The sequence below is a fragment of the Ambystoma mexicanum genome, chromosome 10 (genome assembly GCF_040938575.1).
Source record: "Ambystoma mexicanum isolate Mex_15411 chromosome 10, UKY_AmexF1_1, whole genome shotgun sequence".
Taxonomy (NCBI): Eukaryota; Metazoa; Chordata; class Amphibia; order Caudata; family Ambystomatidae; genus Ambystoma; species Ambystoma mexicanum.
In genome coordinates this window covers 1,580,516,994-1,580,535,268 of record NC_090932.1, presented here as the reverse complement: position 1 = coordinate 1,580,535,268, position 18,275 = coordinate 1,580,516,994, and the positions used below count along the sequence as shown (strand labels likewise).

General features: G+C 51.6%; 1 protein-coding gene across 1 annotated transcript in view; it reads left to right on the top strand.

Moving 5' to 3' along the window:
• The window catches only part of MMP11 (matrix metallopeptidase 11), a 175,881-nt gene that overhangs the window by 137,230 nt on the left and 20,376 nt on the right, over positions 1-18,275 (top strand). Inside the window, exon 5 of the mRNA XM_069619922.1 lies at positions 17,635-17,873. Coding sequence (XP_069476023.1) covers positions 17,635-17,873 — 239 coding nt within the window. The remainder of the gene's footprint in view (positions 1-17,634; positions 17,874-18,275) is intronic.

The window sequence follows — 18,275 nt, the reverse complement described above, 5'->3', positions numbered from 1 at the left end:
CTAAAGCATTACCACTGTGACCAGGCTGCCAGGGTCTTGCATTACCGCTGCGCCCCCTGTACTGACGCATTACCACTGTGACCAGGCTGCCAGCATCTTGCATTACCACTGTGCCCCCTGTACTGAAGCACTGCCAATGTGACCAGGCTGCCAGGGTCTCCATTACCACTGCGCCCCCTGTACTGAAGCATTGCCACTGTGACCAGGCTGCCAGGGTCTCCATTACCACTGCGCCCCCTGTACTGAAGCATTGCCACTGTGTCCAGGCTGCCAGGGTCTCCATTACCGCTGCGCCCCCTGTACTGATGCATTACCACTGTGACCAGGCTGCCAGGGGATTGCATTACCACTGTGCCCCCTGTACTAAAGCATTACCACTGTGACCAGGCTGCCAGGGTCTTGCATTACCGCTGCGCCCCCTGTACTGACGCATTACCACTGTGACCAGGCTGCCAGGGTCTACATTACCACTGCACCCCCTGTACTGAAGCACTACCACTGTGACCAGGCTGCCAGGGTCTTGCATTACCACTGTGCCCCCTGTACTGAAGCATTGCCACTGTGACCAGGATGCCAGGGTCTTGCATTACCACTGCACCCCCTGTACTGAAGCATTACCACTGTGACCAGGCTGCCAGGGTCTCCATTACCACTGTGCCCCCTGTACTGAAGCATTGCCACTGTGACCAGGCTGCCAGGGTCTCCATTATCACTGCGCCCCCTGTACTGAAGCATTGCCACTGTGACCAGGCTGCCAGGGTCTCCATTACCACTGCGCCCCCTGTACTGAAGCATTGCCACTGTAACCAGGCTGCCAGGGTCTCCATTACCACTGCGCCCCCTGTACTGAAGCATTACCACTGTGACCAGGCTGCCAGGGGATTGCATTACCACTGCGCCCCTTGTACTGAAGCATTACCACTGTGACCAGTCTGCCAGGGTCTTGCATTACCACTGTGCCCCCTGTACTGAAGCATTACCACTGTGACCAGGCTGCCAGGGTCTCCATTATCTCTGCGCCCCCTGTACTGATGCATTACCACTGTGACCAGTCTGCCAGGGGATTGCATTACCACTGTGCCCCCTGTACTAAAGCATTACCACTGTGACCAGGCTGCCAGGGTCTTGCATTACCGCTGCGCCCCCTTTACTGACGCATTACCACTGTGACCAGGCTGCCAGGGTCTACATTACCACTGCACCCCCTGTACTGAAGCATTGCCACTGTGACCTGGCTGCCAGGGTCTCCATTACCAGTGCACCCCCTGTACTGAAGCATTGCCACTGTGACCTGGCTGCCAGGGTCTCCATTACCAGTGCACCCCTGTACTGAAGCATTACCACTGTGAACATGCTGCCAGGGTCTCCATTACTACTGCCCCCCCTGTACTGAAGCATTACACTGTGACCAGGCTGCCAGGGTCTCCATTACCACTGCGCCCCCTGCACTGAAGCCACTGTGACCAGGCTGCCAGGGTCTTGCATTACCACTGTGCCCCCTGTACTGAAGCATTGCCACTGTGACCAGGATGCCAGGGTCTCCATTACCACTTCACCCCCTGTACTGAAGAATTGCCACTGTGACCAGGCTGTCAGGGTCTTGCATTAACCCTGTGCCCCCTGTAATTAAGCATTACCACTGTGACCAGGCTGCCAGCGTCTTGCATTACCACTGTGCCCCCTGTACTGAAGCATTACCACTGTGACCAGGCTGCCAGGGTCTCCATTACCACTGCGCCCCCTGTACTGAAGCATTACCACTGTGACCAGGCTGCCAGGGTCTTGCATGACCACTACGCCCACTGTACTGAAGCATTACCACTGTGACCAGGCTGCCAGGGTCTCCATTACCACTGTGCTCCCTGTACTGAAGCATTACCACTGTGACCAGGATGCCAGGGTCTTGCATTACCACTGTGCTCCCTGTACTGATGCATTACCACTGTGACCAGGCTGCCAGGGTCTCCATTACCACTGCGCTCCCTGTACTGAAGCATTACCACTGTGGCCAGGGTCTTCCATTACCACTGTTCCCCCTTTACTGAAGCATTACCACTGTGACCAGGCTGCCAGGGTCTCCCATTACCACTGAGCTCCCTGTACTGAAGCATTTCCACTGTGACCTGGCTGCCAGGGTCTTGCATTACCACTGTGCCCCCTGTACTGAAGCATTGCCACTGTGACCAGGCTGCCAGGGTCTACATTACCACTGCTCCCTCTGTACTGAAGCATTACCACTGTGACCAGGCTGCCAGGGTCTTCCATTACCACTGCACCCCCTGTACTGAAGCATTACCACTGTGACCAGGCTGCCAGGGTCTTGCATTACCACTGTGCCCCCTGTACTGAAGCATTGCCACTGTGACCAGGCTGCCAGGGTCTCCATTACCACTGTGCCCCCTGTACTGACGCATTACCACTGTGACCAGGGTACCAGGGTCTTCCATTACCACTGCGCTCGCTGTACTGAAGCATTACCACTGTGACCAGGCTGCCAGCGTCTTCTATTACCACTGCGCCCCCTGTACTGAAGCATTGCCACTGTGACCAGGCTGCCAGGGTCTCCATTACCACTGTGCCCCCTGTACTGACGCGTTACCACTGTGACCAGGGTACCAGGGTCTTCCATTACCACTGCGCTCGCTGTACTGAAGCATTACCACTGTGACCAGGCTGCCAGCGTCTTCTATTACCACTGCGCCCCCTGTACTGAAGCATTGCCACTGTGACCTGGCTGCCAGGGTCTCCATTACCAGTGCACCCCCTGTACTGAAGCATTACCACTGTGAACATGCTGCCAGGGTCTCCATTACTACTGCCCCCCCTGTACTGAAGCATTACACTGTGACCAGGCTGCCAGGGTCTCCATTACCACTGCTCCCCCTGCACTGAAGCCACTGTGACCAGGCTGCCAGGGTCTTGCATTACCACTGTGCCCCCTGTACTGAAGCATTGCCACTGTGACCAGGATGCCAGGGTCTCCATTACCACTTCACCCCCTGTACTGAAGAATTGCCACTGTGACCAGGCTGTCAGGGTCTTGCATTAACCCTGTGCCCCCTGTAATTAAGCATTACCACTGTGACCAGGCTGCCAGCGTCTTGCATTACCACTGTGCCCCCTGTACTGAAGCATTACCACTGTGACCAGGCTGCCAGGGTCTCCATTACCAATGCGCCCCCTGTACTGAAGCATTACCACTGTGACCAGGCTGCCAGGGTCTTGCATGACCACTGCGCCCCCTGTACTGAAGCATTACCACTGTGGCCAGGGTCTTCCATTACCACTGTTCCCCCTGTACTGAAGCATTACCACTGTGACCAGGCTGCCAGGGTCTCCCATTACCACTGAGCTCCCTGTACTGAAGCATTTCCACTGTGACCTGGCTGCCAGGGTCTTGCATTACCACTGTGCCCCCTGTACTGAAGCATTGCCACTGTGACCAGGCTGCCAGGGTCTACATTACCACTGCTCCCCCTGTACTGAAGCATTACCACTGTGACCAGGCTGCCAGGGTCTTCCATTACCACTGCACCCCCTGTACTGAAGCATTACCACTGTGACCAGGCTGCCAGGGTCTTGCATTACCACTGTGCCCCCTGTACTGAAGCATTGCCACTGTGACCAGGCTGCCAGGGTCTCCATTACCACTGTGCTCCCTGTACTGACGCGTTACCACTGTGACCAGGGTACCAGGGTCTTCCATTACCACTGCGCTCGCTGTACTGAAGCATTACCACTGTGACCAGGCTGCCAGCGTCTTCTATTACCACTGCGCCCCCTGTACTGAAGCATTGCCACTGTGACCAGGCTGTCAGGGTCTACATCACCACTGCACCCTCTGTACTGAAGCATTACTACTGTGACCAGGCTGCCAGGGTCTCCATTACCACTGCGCCCCCTGTACTGAAGCATTGCCACTGTGACCAGGCTGCCAGGGTCTCCATTACCACTGTGCCCCCTGCACTGAAGCCACTGTGACCAGGCTGCCAGGGTCTCCATTACCACTGCGCCCCCTGTACTGAAGCATTACCACTGTGACCAGGCTGCCAGGGTCTCGCATGACGACTGCGCCCCCTGTACTGAAGCATTACCACTGTGACCAGGCTGTCAGGGTCTTGCATTACCACTGCGCCCCCTGTACTGAAGCATTAGCACTGTGACCAGGCTGCCAGGGTCTACATTACCATTGCACCCCCTGTACTGAAGCATTACCACTGTGACCAGGCTGCCAGGGTCTACATTACCACTGCACCCTCTGTACTGAAGCATTACCACTGTGACCAGGCTGCCAGGGTCACCATTACCACTGCACCCCCTGTACTGAAGCATTACCACTGTGACCAGGCTGCCAGGGTCTTCCATTACCACTGCACCCCCTGTACTGAAGCATTAGCACTGTGACCAGGCTGCCAGGGTCTACATTACCACTGCGCCCCCTGTACTGAAGCATTACCACTGTGACCAGGCTGCCAGGGTCTACATTACCACTGCACCCTCTGTACTGAAGCATTACCACTGTGACCAGGCTGCCAGGGTCACCATTACCACTGCACCCCCTGTACTGAAGCATTACTACTGTGACCAGGCTGCCAGGGTCTTGCATTACCACTGCGCCCCCTGTACTGAAGCATTACCACTGTGACCAGGCTGCCAGGTTCTTCCATTACCACTGTGCCCCCTGCACTGAAGCCACTGTGACCAGGCTGCCAGGGTCTTGCATTACCACTGCGCCCCCTGTACTGAAGCATTGCCACTGTGACCAGGCTGCCAGGGGATTGCATTACCACTGCACCCCCTGTACTGAAGCATTGCCACTGTGACCAGGTTGCCAGGGTCTTGCATGACCACTGCGCCCCCTGTACTGAAGCATTGCCACTGTGAGCTGGCTGCCAGGGTCACCATTACCACTGCGCCCCCTGTACTGAAGCATTACCACTGTGACCAGGCTGCCAGGGTCTTGCATGACCACTGCGCCCCCTGTACTGAAGCATCACCACTGTGACCAGGCTGCCAGGGTCACCATTACCACTGCGCCCCCTGTACTGAAGCATTGCCACTGTGACCTGGCTGCCAGGGTCACCATTACCACTGCACCCCCTGTACTGAAGCATTACCACTGTGACCAGGCTGCCAGGGTCTTGCATGACCACTGCGCCCCCTGTACTGAAGCATCACCACTGTGACCAGGCTGCCAGGGTCACCATTACCACTGCACCCCCTGTACTGAAGCATTACCACTGTGACCAAGCTGCCAGGGTCTCCATAACCACTGCACCTCCTGTACTGAAGCATTACCACTGTGAATAGGCTGCCAGGGTCTTGCAATACCACTGCGCCCCCTGTACTGAAGCATTACCACTGTGACCAGGATGCCAGGGTCTTGCATTACCACTGCACCCCCTGTACTAAAGCATTGCCACTCTAACCAGGCTGCCAGGGTCTTCCATTACCTCTGCGCCCCCTGTACTGAAGCATTGCCACTGTGACCAGGCTGCCAGGGTCTCCATTACCTCTGCGCCCCCTGTACTGAAGCATTGCCACTGTGACCAGGCTGTCAGGATCTTCCATTACCGCTGCGCCCCCTGTACTGAAGCATTACTACTGTGACCAGGCTGCCAGGGTCTCCATTACCACTGCGCCCCCTGTAGTGAAGCATTACCACTGTGACCAGGCTGCCAGGCTCTTCCATTACCTCTGCGCCCCCTGTACTGAAGCATTGCCACTGTGACCAGGGTGCCAGGGTCTTGCATTACCACTGCCCTCCTGTACTGACGCATTACCACTGTGACCAGGCTGCCAGGGTCTCATTTACTACTGTGCCCCCTGTACCTACGTGTTACCACTGTGACCAGGCTGCCAGCGTCTCCATTACCACTGCCCCCCCCTGTACTGAAGCATTACCACTGTGACCAGGCTGCCAGGGTCTTCATTACCACTGCGCCCCCTGTACTGAAGCATTGCCACTGTGACCAGGCTGCCAGGGTCTCCATTACCTCTGCGCCCCCTGTACTGAAGCATTGCCACTGTGACCAGGCTGTCAGGATCTTCCATTACCGCTGCGCCCCCTGTACTGAAGCATTACTACTGTGACCAGGCTGCCAGGGTCTCCATTACCACTGCGCCCCCTGTAGTGAAGCATTACCACTGTGACCAGGCTGCCAGGCTCTTCCATTACCTCTGCGCCCCCTGTACTGAAGCATTGCCACTGTGACCAGGGTGCCAGGGTCTTGCATTACCACTGCCCTCCTGTACTGACGCATTACCACTGTGACCAGGCTGCCAGGGTCTCATTTACTACTGTGCCCCCTGTACCTACGTGTTACCACTGTGACCAGGCTGCCAGCGTCTCCATTACCACTGCCCCCCCCCTGTACTGAAGCATTACCACTGTGACCAGGCTGCCAGGGTCTTCATTACCACTGCGCCCCCTGTACTGAAGCATTGCCACTGTGACCAGGCTGCCAGGGTCTCCATTACCTCTGCGCCCCCTGTACTGAAGCATTGCCACTGTGACCAGGCTGTCAGGATCTTCCATTACCGCTGCGCCCCCTGTACTGAAGCATTACTACTGTGACCAGGCTGCCAGGGTCTCCATTACCACTGCGCCCCCTGTAGTGAAGCATTACCACTGTGACCAGGCTGCCAGGCTCTTCCATTACCTCTGCGCCCCCTGTACTGAAGCATTGCCACTGTGACCAGGGTGCCAGGGTCTTGCATTACCACTGCCCTCCTGTACTGACGCATTACCACTGTGACCAGGCTGCCAGGGTCTCATTTACTACTGTGCCCCCTGTACCTACGTGTTACCACTGTGACCAGGCTGCCAGCGTCTCCATTACCACTGCCCCCCCCCTGTACTGAAGCATTACCACTGTGACCAGGCTGCCAGGGTCTTCATTACCACTGCTCCCCCTGTACTGAAGCATTACCACTGAGACCAGGCTGCCAGGGTCTACATTACCACTGTGACCAGGTTACCAGGGTCTTGCATTACCACTGCGCCCCCTGTACTGAAGCATTACCACTGTACGACGATCATTGCTCCCACACTGCTGAAGTAGCATCATATTTTCATGAGCATTGTGTCCCCAGCACTGAAGCACAGCTATAATACCATGGGTGTTACTCCCCCATTGCGAAAACACACGTTTTATATTGAACATTGTACCCACAATCCCAAAGCACCACCATACTTCCATTAACATATGCCCCTATATGAAAAGGCACACTATAGTACTGTGAAGATTGTGCCCTCAATACTGACACACCATCATAGTACCAGCAGCATTGTCCCCCTGTTGCTGAAACACAGCCATAGTAATATCCGAAATGTCCCATCAACCCCCATCACAGAATCAGTCATGGTACCATGAGCATTGTTCCCCAATCGCTGAAGTACAGCCATAGTACCCTGCACACTGTTCCCCCGATCGCAGAATCACTGCAATAGGACCATGCACATTGTGCCCCGATCAAAGAATCGCAGCCATAGTACAATGCACATTGTGCCCCGATTGCAGAATCACAGCCATAGTACCATGCACACTGTGCCCCGATCCCTAAATCACAGCCATAGCCCCATGCACACTTTGCCCTGATCGCAGAATCACAGCCATAGTACCATGCACATTGTGCCCCGATCGCAGAATCACAGCCATAGTACCATGCACATTGTGCACCATTCGCTGAATCACAGCCATAGTACCGTGCACATTGTGCCCCAATTGTACCCCAATCGCTGGGTCAAAATCATAGTACCATGCACATTGTGCCCCAATCGCTGAGTCAAAGCCATAGTACCATGCACATTGTGCACCAATCACTGAATCACAGCCATAGTACCATGCACATTGTGCCCCGATCGAACAATCACAGCCATATTACCATGCACATTGTGCCCCGATCGCTAAATCACAGCCATAGTACCATGCACATTGTGCCCCGATTGCAGAATCACAGCCATAGTGTCATGCACATTGTGCACCATTCGCTGAATCACAGCCATAGTACCGTGCACATTGTGCCCCGATCGAACAATCACAGCCATATTACCATGCACATTTTGCCCCGATCGCTAAATCACAGCCATAGTACCATGCACATTGTGCCCCGATTGCAGAATCACAGCCATAGTGTCATGCACATTGTGCACCATTCGCTGAATCACAGCCATAGTACCATGCACATTGTGCCCCGATTGCAGAATCACAGCCATAGTGTCATGCACATTGTGAACCATTCGCTGAATCACAGCCATAGTACCGTGCACATTGTGCCCCAATTGTACCCCAATCGCTGAGTCAAAGTCATAGTACCATGCACATTGTGCCCCAATCGCTGAGTCAAAGCCATAGTACCATGCACATTGTGAACCAATCACTGAATCACAGCTATAGTACCATGCACATTGTGCACCATTCACTGAATCACATGCATAGTGCCATGCACATTGTGCCCCAATCACTGAGTCAAAGCCATAGTACCATGCACATTGTGCCCCAATCGCTGAGTCAAAGCCATAGTACCATGCACATTGTGCACCAATCACTGAATCACAGCCATAGTACCATGCACATTGTGCACCATTCTCTGAATCACAGCCATAGTACCATGCACATTGAGCCCCAATCACTGAATCACAGCCATAGTACCATGCACACTGTGCCCTGATCGCAGAATCACAGTCATAGTACCATGCACATTGTGCCCCGATCGCAGAATCACAGCCATAGTACCGTGCACATTGTGCCCCAATTGTACCCCAATCCCTCGGTCAAAGACATAGTACCATGCACATCGTGCACCAATCACTGAATCACAGCCATAGTACCATGCACATTGTGCCCTGATCGCTAAATCACTGCCATAGTACCATGCACACTGTGCCCCGATCGCAGAATCACAGCCATAGTACCATGCACATTGTGCACCAATCGCTAAATCACAGCCATAGTACCACGCACATTGAGCACCATTTGCTGAATCACAGCCATAGTACCATGCACATTGAGCACCATTCGCTGAATCACAGCCATAGTACTGTGCACATTGTGCCCCAATTGCTGAATCACAGCAATAGTGCCATGCACATTGTGCCCCAATCGCTGAGTCAAAGCTGTAGTACCATGCACATTGTGCCACAATCGCTGAGTCAAAGCCATAGTACCATGCACATTGTGCACCAATCACTGAATCATAGCCATAGTACCATGCACATTGTGCACCATTCGCTGAATTACAGCCATAGTACCTTGCACATTGTGCCCCAATTGCTGAATTACAGCCATAGTACCATGCATATTATGCCCCGATCGCTGAAGCAAAGCCATAGTACCATGCACACTGTGCCCCAATCACCAAATCACAGTCATAGTACCATGCACATTGAGCCCCGATCACTGAATCACAGCCATAGTACCATGCAGATTGTGCCCCAATCCCTGAATCACAGCCATAGTACCATGCACATTATGCCCCAATCGCTGAGTCAAAGTCATGGTAGCATGCACATTATGCCCCATCGCTGAGTCAAAGCCATAGTACCATGCAGATTGTGCCCCAATCGCTGAATCACAGACATAGTACCACGCACATTGTGCCCCAGTCGCTGAGTCAAAGCCATAGTACCATGCACATTGTGCCCCATCGCTGAGTCAAAGCCATAGTACCATGCACATTGTGAACCAATCGCTGAGTCAAAGCCATAATACCATGCACATTGTGAACCAATCGCTGAATCACAGCCATAGTACCATGCACATTGTACACCATTCGCTGAATCACAGCCATAGTTCCGTGCACGTTGTGCCACAATTGTACCCCAATCGCTGAGTCAAAGCCATAGTACCTTGCACATTGTGCCCCAATTGCTGAATCACAGCCATAGTACCATGCATATTAAGCCCCGATCGCTGAAGCAAAGCCATAGTACCATGCACACTGTGCCCCAATCACCGAATCACAGTCATAGTACCATGCACATTGAGCCCCGATCACTGAATCACAGCCATAGTACCATGCACAGTATGCCCTAATCGCTGAGTCAAAGTCATGGTAGAATGCACATTATGCCCCATCGCTGAGTCAAAGCCATAGTACATTGCAGATTGTGCCGCAATCGCTGAGTCACAGACTTAGTACCATGCACATTGTGCCCCAATCGCTGAGTCAAAGCCATAGTACCATGCACATTGTGAACCAATCGCTGAATCACAGCCATAGTACCATGCACATTGTACACCATTCGCTGAATTACAGCCATAGTACCTTGCACATTGTGCCCCAATTGCTGAATTACAGCCATAGTACCATGCATATTATGCCCCGATCGCTGAAGCAAAGCCATAGTACCATGCACACTGTGCCCCAATCACCAAATCACAGTCATAGTACCATGCACATTGAGCCCCGATCACTGAATCACAGCCATAGTACCATGCAGATTGTGCCCCAATCCCTGAATCACAGCCATAGTACCATGCACATTATGCCCCAATCGCTGAGTCAAAGTCATGGTAGCATGCACATTATGCCCCATCGCTGAGTCAAAGCCATAGTACCATGCAGATTGTGCCCCAATCGCTGAATCACAGACATAGTACCACGCACATTGTGCCCCAATCGCTGAGTCAAAGCCATAGTACCATGCACATTGTGCCCCATCGCTGAGTCAAAGCCATAGTACCATGCACATTGTGAACCAATCGCTGAGTCAAAGCCATAATACCATGCACATTGTGAACCAATCGCTGAATCACAGCCATAGTACCATGCACATTGTACACCATTCGCTGAATCACAGCCATAGTTCCGTGCACGTTGTGCCACAATTGTGCCCCAATCGCTGAGTCAAAGCCATAGTACCTTGCACATTGTGCCCCAATTGCTGAATTACAGCCATAGTACCATGCATATTATGCCCCGATCGCTGAAGCAAAGCCATAGTACCATGCACACTGTGCCCCAATCACCGAATCACAGTCATAGTACCATGCACATTGAGCCCCGATCACTGAATCACAGCCATAGTACCATGCACAGTATGCCCTAATCGCTGAGTCAAAGTCATGGTAGAATGCACATTATGCCCCATCGCTGAGTCAAAGCCATAGTACCATGCAGATTGTGCCGCAATCGCTGAATCACAGACTTAGTACCACGCACATTGTGCCCCAATCGCTGAGTCAAAGCCATAGTACCATGCACATTGTGCCCCAATCGCTGAGTCAAAGCCATAGTACCATGCACATTGTGAACCAATCGCTGAATCACAGCCATAGTACCATGCACATTGTGAACCAATCGCTGAGTCACAGCCATAGTTCCGTGCACATTGTACACCATTCACTGAATCACAGCCATAATTCCGTGCACGTTGTGCCACAATTGTACCCCAATCGCTGAGTCAAAGCCATAGTACCTTGCACATTGTGCCCCAATTGCTGAATTACAGCCATAGTACCATGCATATTATGCCCCGATCGCTGAAGCAAAGCCATAGTACCATGCACACTGTGCCCCAATCACCGAATCACAGTCATAGTACCATGCACATTGAGCCCCGATCACTGAATCACAGCCATAGTACCATGCACAGTATGCCCTAATCGCTGAGTCAAAGTCATGGAAGAATGCACATTATGCCCCATCGCTGAGTCAAAGCCATAGTATCATGCAGATTGTGCCGCAATCGCTGAATCACAGACTTAGTACCACGCACATTGTGCCCCAATCGCTGAGTCAAAGCCATAGTACCATGCACATTGTGCCCCAATCGCTGAGTCAAAGCCATAGTACCATGCACATTGTGAACCAATCGCTGAATCACAGCCATAGTACCATGCACATTGTACATCATTCGCTGAATCACAGCCATAGTTCCGTGCACGTTGTGCCACAATTGTACCCCAATCGCTGAGTCAAAGCCATAGTACCATGCACAGTGTGCCCCAATCGCTGAGTCAAAGCCATAGTACCATGCACATTGTGCCCCCATTGATTAAGCACAATCATTGTGCTATGAAGCTTGTGGCCCATTGTGCATGCACCACTGCTGTATGTGAAAAACATGTTTTCATAATAGGTGCCTGAGTTTTTTCTTACTCTGGCAGAGCAGAATAGGTCTCTGAGGCTCCACCCTTTATTGAAATTCCTGATTCTATCACAACTCCGTCCTGCCCACCATTGCTAAATAATTAATTATTCTGAAATATGTGAATGGGAAATAATGGGAAAAAGAGCCCAAGAAAGTCATCTGAGTTTTTTCAGCTACAGTGGTCGTTTGTCCTCTCTCCACACTCTGTCAGGGTCACAGTGTGTTTGTCATAATATCTTCCCATTCCCTGTCAGGGGCACAGTTTGCTCAGCTACAGCTGCCATTCTATCCAGCTCTACGTCAAGGGCACAGTTCAGTTGCAATCACTCTCCCTCCCCGCTCAAAGGCCGGGGTACACTTTATTCAGCTATAGAGTCATAGTTTGTCCTCCCTTTCTGCCAGCAGTTTGTTGAGCTGCAGCCGCTGTTCCTACCTGCTCAGTGTCAGCAGCACAGTTTGTCCAGCCGCTGTTCCTCCCTGCTCAGTGTCAACAGCACAGTTTGTCCAGCTGCTGCAGCCGCTGTTCCTCCCTGCTCAGTGTCAGCAGTACCGTTTGTTCAGCTGCTGCAGCCGCAGTTCCTACCTGCTCAGTGTCAGCAGCACAGTTTGTTCAGCTGCTGCAGCCGCTATTCCTCCCTGCTCAGTGTCAGCAGCACATTTTGTTCAGCTGCTTCAGTCGCTGCTCCTCCCTGCTCAGTGTCATCTGCATTCATCATTTCTCTTGCTGTCAGAAACTAAGTTGGTTCAGTTAGTTGTCATTTCTCTCTACTCGCTGTCAGTGGTTCAGTTTGTTTGGTTATAGTCCTCACTTCTCCCTGCTTGGTGTCAGCAGCACAGTTTGCTCAGCTACAGTCATTTTCTTTTTAGTTTTGACTGTTAGGTGGCACTTATAAACCTAAACTGTTGCATTGGAATACATCTAGGAGGTAGATGTTATATGAGGAGGGACACATAGCTGGTGGGTGTTGCTTGGTTATGTAACCATTCATTGCCCGCCCATGGCCATGCTAATCCCTATGGCCATTTCTGCCCAGTACTTGCCCCAGTCCACCTAAACACATCCTTCTGAAATCTCTTTCAGTTAGCTTTATCAACCAGCAACATAAAACGTGGTGCTGCAAGAGCTTGCAAGTTTTGCTTCAAAGCAGTCTTCTGAGACTTAATGGCTTAATTGGTGCTGGAAATGCACTACTGGTGTAATAAAAATGTCTTAACCAAGTGTGCCTTCATCCACTTGGTATACAAGCATTATGCATGTTCTGCACCAAAGTCTTTTTTAAAACAAGCCAATAGTTCAATAGTTGTGTTAAGGGATTTACCAGGCACTCCTATTATATGCACTGTTACTCTTGCTATTTTGCAGTGGCGACCATTAATGGTAGGTTAGAACAACTACGACAGTGTCTAGCCCATACTCATCCCACGCCTATGCAAAAGCAAGAACTGTTGCCATTGCCAATGCTTGTTTTTCCTTGTCACGATCAGCAGCGTAGTTTCTTCAGCTATATAAAATGTCACTCCCGACTCTGTCAATGACAAAGCGTATTCGGCAACAGGTAATAATCCCCTCTCACTTTCTCCCTGCTCGGTGTCAGCGGCACATTTTGTTCAGCTACAGTTGTTGCTTCTTCATGTTTAGCGTCCGTGCCAAAATGTGTTCCGTTGTCATTTCACCCCACTCAGTGTCAGCGTCTCAGTTTTTTCACCATTAGTCGTAGTTTCTCAAGTGTCTATGTTTGTTCAGCTACAGTCTTCATTTCTCCCAGTCAGTTTTAGCGGATACGTTTTTTCCACCCTTAGTCGTCGCTTCTCACTGCTCAGTTACAGTGTTCATTTCTCAGCCATCAGTGTCTGTTTGTTCAGCTACAGTTGTTGTTTCTCCAGGTCAGTTTCAGCGCAGTTGTGTTTTCCACCCTTAGTCGTCGATTCTCACTGCTCAGTTACAGTGTTCCTTTCTCAACCCTCGGTGTCTGTTAAGCTGCAGTCGCTGTTTCTCCAGGTCAGTTTCAGCTGCAACGTTTTTTCCACCCTTAGTCGTTGCTTCTCACTGCTCAGTTACAGTCATAATTTCTCAGCCGTCAGTGTGTGTTCACCTGCAGTTGTTGTTTCTTCCTGGTCAGTTTCAGCTGCAACGTTTTTTCCACCCTTAGTCGTTGCTTCTCACTGCTCAGTTACAGTCATAATTTCTCAGCCGTCAGTGTGTGTTCAGCTGCAGTTGTTGTTTCTTCCTGGTCAGTTTCAGCGGAAACGTTTTTTTCACCCTTTGTCGTGGCTTCTCAGTTGCAGTGTTCATTTCTCAGCCCTCAGTGTCTGTTCAGCTGCAGTCTTGTTTCTCCCAGTCAGTTTCGGAAGCAGTGTTTTTTCAGCTTTAGCTCAGTGTTTGAGGCCCATTTTGTTCACTTACTCTGCCGTTTATGCCCGCTCTTGTCCCACTTTGTGTCACTCCGGTTGTCATTTCTTCCCGCTCGTTGACAGCTCCATTTGCACGGGTTGGGATAACCTGGGTTTTTTGACTTACCAGGATGTTTCCCTCCCTTTCCTCTATCCTCCTCTTCCTTCACCTCCACCAGGAGACATGAGATGTTCTCATGTTGCTTAAGTAGTTTTAGTTTAGCACCAACTCCTTTCACAATTCCCAGTTCAATTTGATTTGTGCTTCTTCTACTTATGTATTTTGAGCAATCTACCAGGATGCAACAGGCTCTATTCACCCGATGCAATGGGTCTGAAACCTGAAGCTCTACACATGTTTAGGACTTCGCCTCCCAGGATCCCTCTCCATTGACTGTGCTGGTTAGGGCTGATGGATGCTGTAGTACTAAACATCTAACACGCCAAAGGCAGCAGACCCTTGTGCCTTGATATTCATCTTTTAGTTTGCTGTTCCTCTCCTCTCTCTCTCTCTCTCTCTGCATCCTGTCCCACATGGGCACAGTTGTGATCGTCTGTTGAATTGTCAAGACATACCTGGTCTTATGGTGGAGCACCTTAAAAGGGACGGTGAAAGAAAGATTTGGACATCTTAGGTACAATGAACCTTGTTCATACCTAAGTTTCAGCCCCTATTGTGTTGTCACGTAGCTGTGCCATGTCGGGTTTTGGGCAGCCATTGGCAGCAGTTCTGCTGTTACCCTAAAACATTTCTGAGGTTTTACTTAGTCTCCTCTAAAATGAAAGCAAATACATCAGGTGGGAAGGTTAGTGTTTCATTTACCCTCCCCCCACCTTCTAAACATTGACTTACTAAGTAGGGACCTTCAATGACCGAGGGGCCAAAGGCAGGAACGGTGTTGCTAAGTACACCTAGCACCTAGCACCCTCATGTACTTGGGTAAGTGGTGTCTCTGTGGGACTTTCATTTGCTCTGTGCATGCGATTGGTGGCAGATCTAACCTTGATATGTTTTGGAGATGGTTTCTGACCTTATAAGAACATATGAACAATACCCTGCGCCCACTTTGGAACCATTACTGACCTTGCGGTTGTAATTGTAATTGGTTCTTTATAACGCGCTTAATACCCAGAGGTTTCTAAGCGCCGACGCAGAGATCGAACCTGTGTTGCCCCGTGTCGTCATGCTTCCAAGACGAGCGCGTTGTCCCTGAGCTATCCTCCCAAGACCGGTTGGGGTGGGTTGCACGCAGTTGACGTGCCTGACAGGACCCGTACCCATGTCATTGTCTCATTGTAAACAAGAGCTCTGTTTTTACGCTCCTGGAGGTGGGGAAACTCATTAGAGTAGAGCGTACCCTATGTGCAAAACCCATGCAAAGGGAAAATGGTCCAGTCAGGCCAGGTGAAGCAGCTCAATTTGGGCTCAGGGGCAGTGGAGCCATCCACATACACCGGAGAACTCACCTACTAACACACCTACACATATGCAGAGTGTGTGCACCTAGGAACGATGCACATTGCAGCTATGCGCTTTATTGGTCTCCAGAATAGCACTACAATTCACCGGAGTGGCACATCGCGTGCAGTGCATCGGGGGAGAAGGGAGACTGACCTGTTGGCCGGGCGGCTGAATCACCGGCTGCCACTCGTGCGCCTCATCTCGGCTCTGCCTCGTGCCTCCAGGGGCAGAGGATACGTCTGGCTGAGGCATGTGTAGCCTCGGTCAGCTCAGACCCTGCTTGGGCACTGTGCCATCTTTTGATCATAGCAGTTACTATTCCCCCACATGCTGCTATGGATCCAAACAGTCGAGACATGCTCCAGGGAACGCAGTGGAAATGCCGCACTGCAGGGTGTACCACATTCTCTTGCTTGCTTCATGCACGCGCCACTTCTCCAAGAGAAATCCCATGATTCCCTCTTTGCACATTTCCACTCAGACACTTCACATTAAATGGGAATGTTCAGCGCTTCAAAGCCATAACAATGGCAGTAGGTGCTATCCAAATATCAAATAACATAACAGTTGTTATTTAGAAACCTAGATATATACAGTCTTCTGTCCGAATTCTGCAGGGAATTGACGAACCCATACACAACTGAAGGCAAAGGACTTCTGTACCCCACTGTGCATCCATAGGACCCCTTTAGCCCACTCACTGATTGAGGGAGTAGACATATCCCTGACAGATGATCAGCCTTCCGACCCTCTCTCAGCGCCTTCACGGACCCTTCCCCCCTCCCAGCCCCCTTCCCATCCGCTCCTGACCCAGACTTACCCGTGGGCCTGTGAGGTGACCACCTGCGCAGCTAATGGTAGCACGGGAAAGACACGTTAGGTGACCTGAGACCGAAGTATCCCGGGTTGTGACTGTCTCCGAAGAGGGAGTGCTTGGGACCTGAAGGGTCAAGCGGTGAGTTGGCACGCTGTATGCACCTTTTTACGTTGATCCTGTAACCTAGTTGGTTTTCGCATAACTTCTGTTTGGGATGGCAATAAGAGGCTGCATACATATACTGCACCTAGTTAGGAATCCATATGGCAGTGGTCTGCAACCTTTCGCTCTCCACAAGCTTTGGACTACAACTCATATCAACCCCAGGCAGCGCCGTAAATGGTGAGGGATCATGGGAGTCGTAGTTCAAAACATCTAGAGAGCCACAGGTTGCAGCCCACTGCCATATAGTGACTACGATTCACCCCCCAGGCTGAGAGGCAGAGTAGCCTGAAGGGAAAATGGTGGAGTTCCCAAAGAGGCAACTTCTCTGAAAAGCAGAACGGGTGTGCATAGCAGAGGCATCGCCAGGCTTGTCTAACAAGTGGGGCCTGAAGCTAATGTAGTTGGGCACACTGTGTGACATTAACATCTGTTAATGCCCACACAGCGCTGCTGAGTGCGCATTTACAGATTTAGGGTGGGCCTTGCCCTCTCAGGCCCTACCTTGTCTACGCCTCTGTTGCACGGAGCCAATCCCATGTGAATGTCGACGCCCATGCCTTTTCAGCCATTCAGATGAGTGGGCCTACTGGAGAAATATCGTGCTATCCCTACAGTCCACCCTCCCACCCTCGACCCTTGCTCTTCCCCAACACAAGTGCATGATCTGAGATTCAGGTGTGTGTTTCTTTCCTTGCCATGTAGGCACCGACCTCCTGCAAGTGGCCGCCCATGAGTTCGGCCACGTTCTTGGCCTGCAGCACTCGTCCATCGCCAAGTCGCTGATGTCGCCCTTCTACACCTTCCGCTACCCGCTGAGTCTAAGCGAGGATGACAAGCAGGGAATCCAGCATCTGTACGGTGGCCGACGGCCAACCCCCACGCCTGCCACGCCAGATCGTTACCGGCCGGAGATTGAAACCAACGAGATCGGCAACCTCGAGGTGAGATGGTCCCCACGGCTGGAAGGATCAACAGAGGGACATTTGGGCAGGCCTAGTTCAACAGAAAGGCAACGTGGCGCGGGTGCCTAAGGCGCAGCCAGCAGGGGGCCCAAGGGGGAACCAGGGAGATCTTCTGACTTGCAAATCTGACCCCATTTTCTGGGAGTGACGGGTGTTAAAATGTCACTTTGTCTAAGACCTCATGAATCCTTGCATTGTCCCTGCATTTGAGGTCCAAGTGTGGTTCTCCATCAACTCCCACCTTCAAATGTGTGGGAGACAATGGGTTCTGAAGCTGAGTGGTGCACACATATTCATTCAACGTTCTATAGCTCTCAGATGAGGGACAATCCTTGAAGACATCAATTCTCTCTGGCGGGCCAACATTTGTATTCTCAAGGT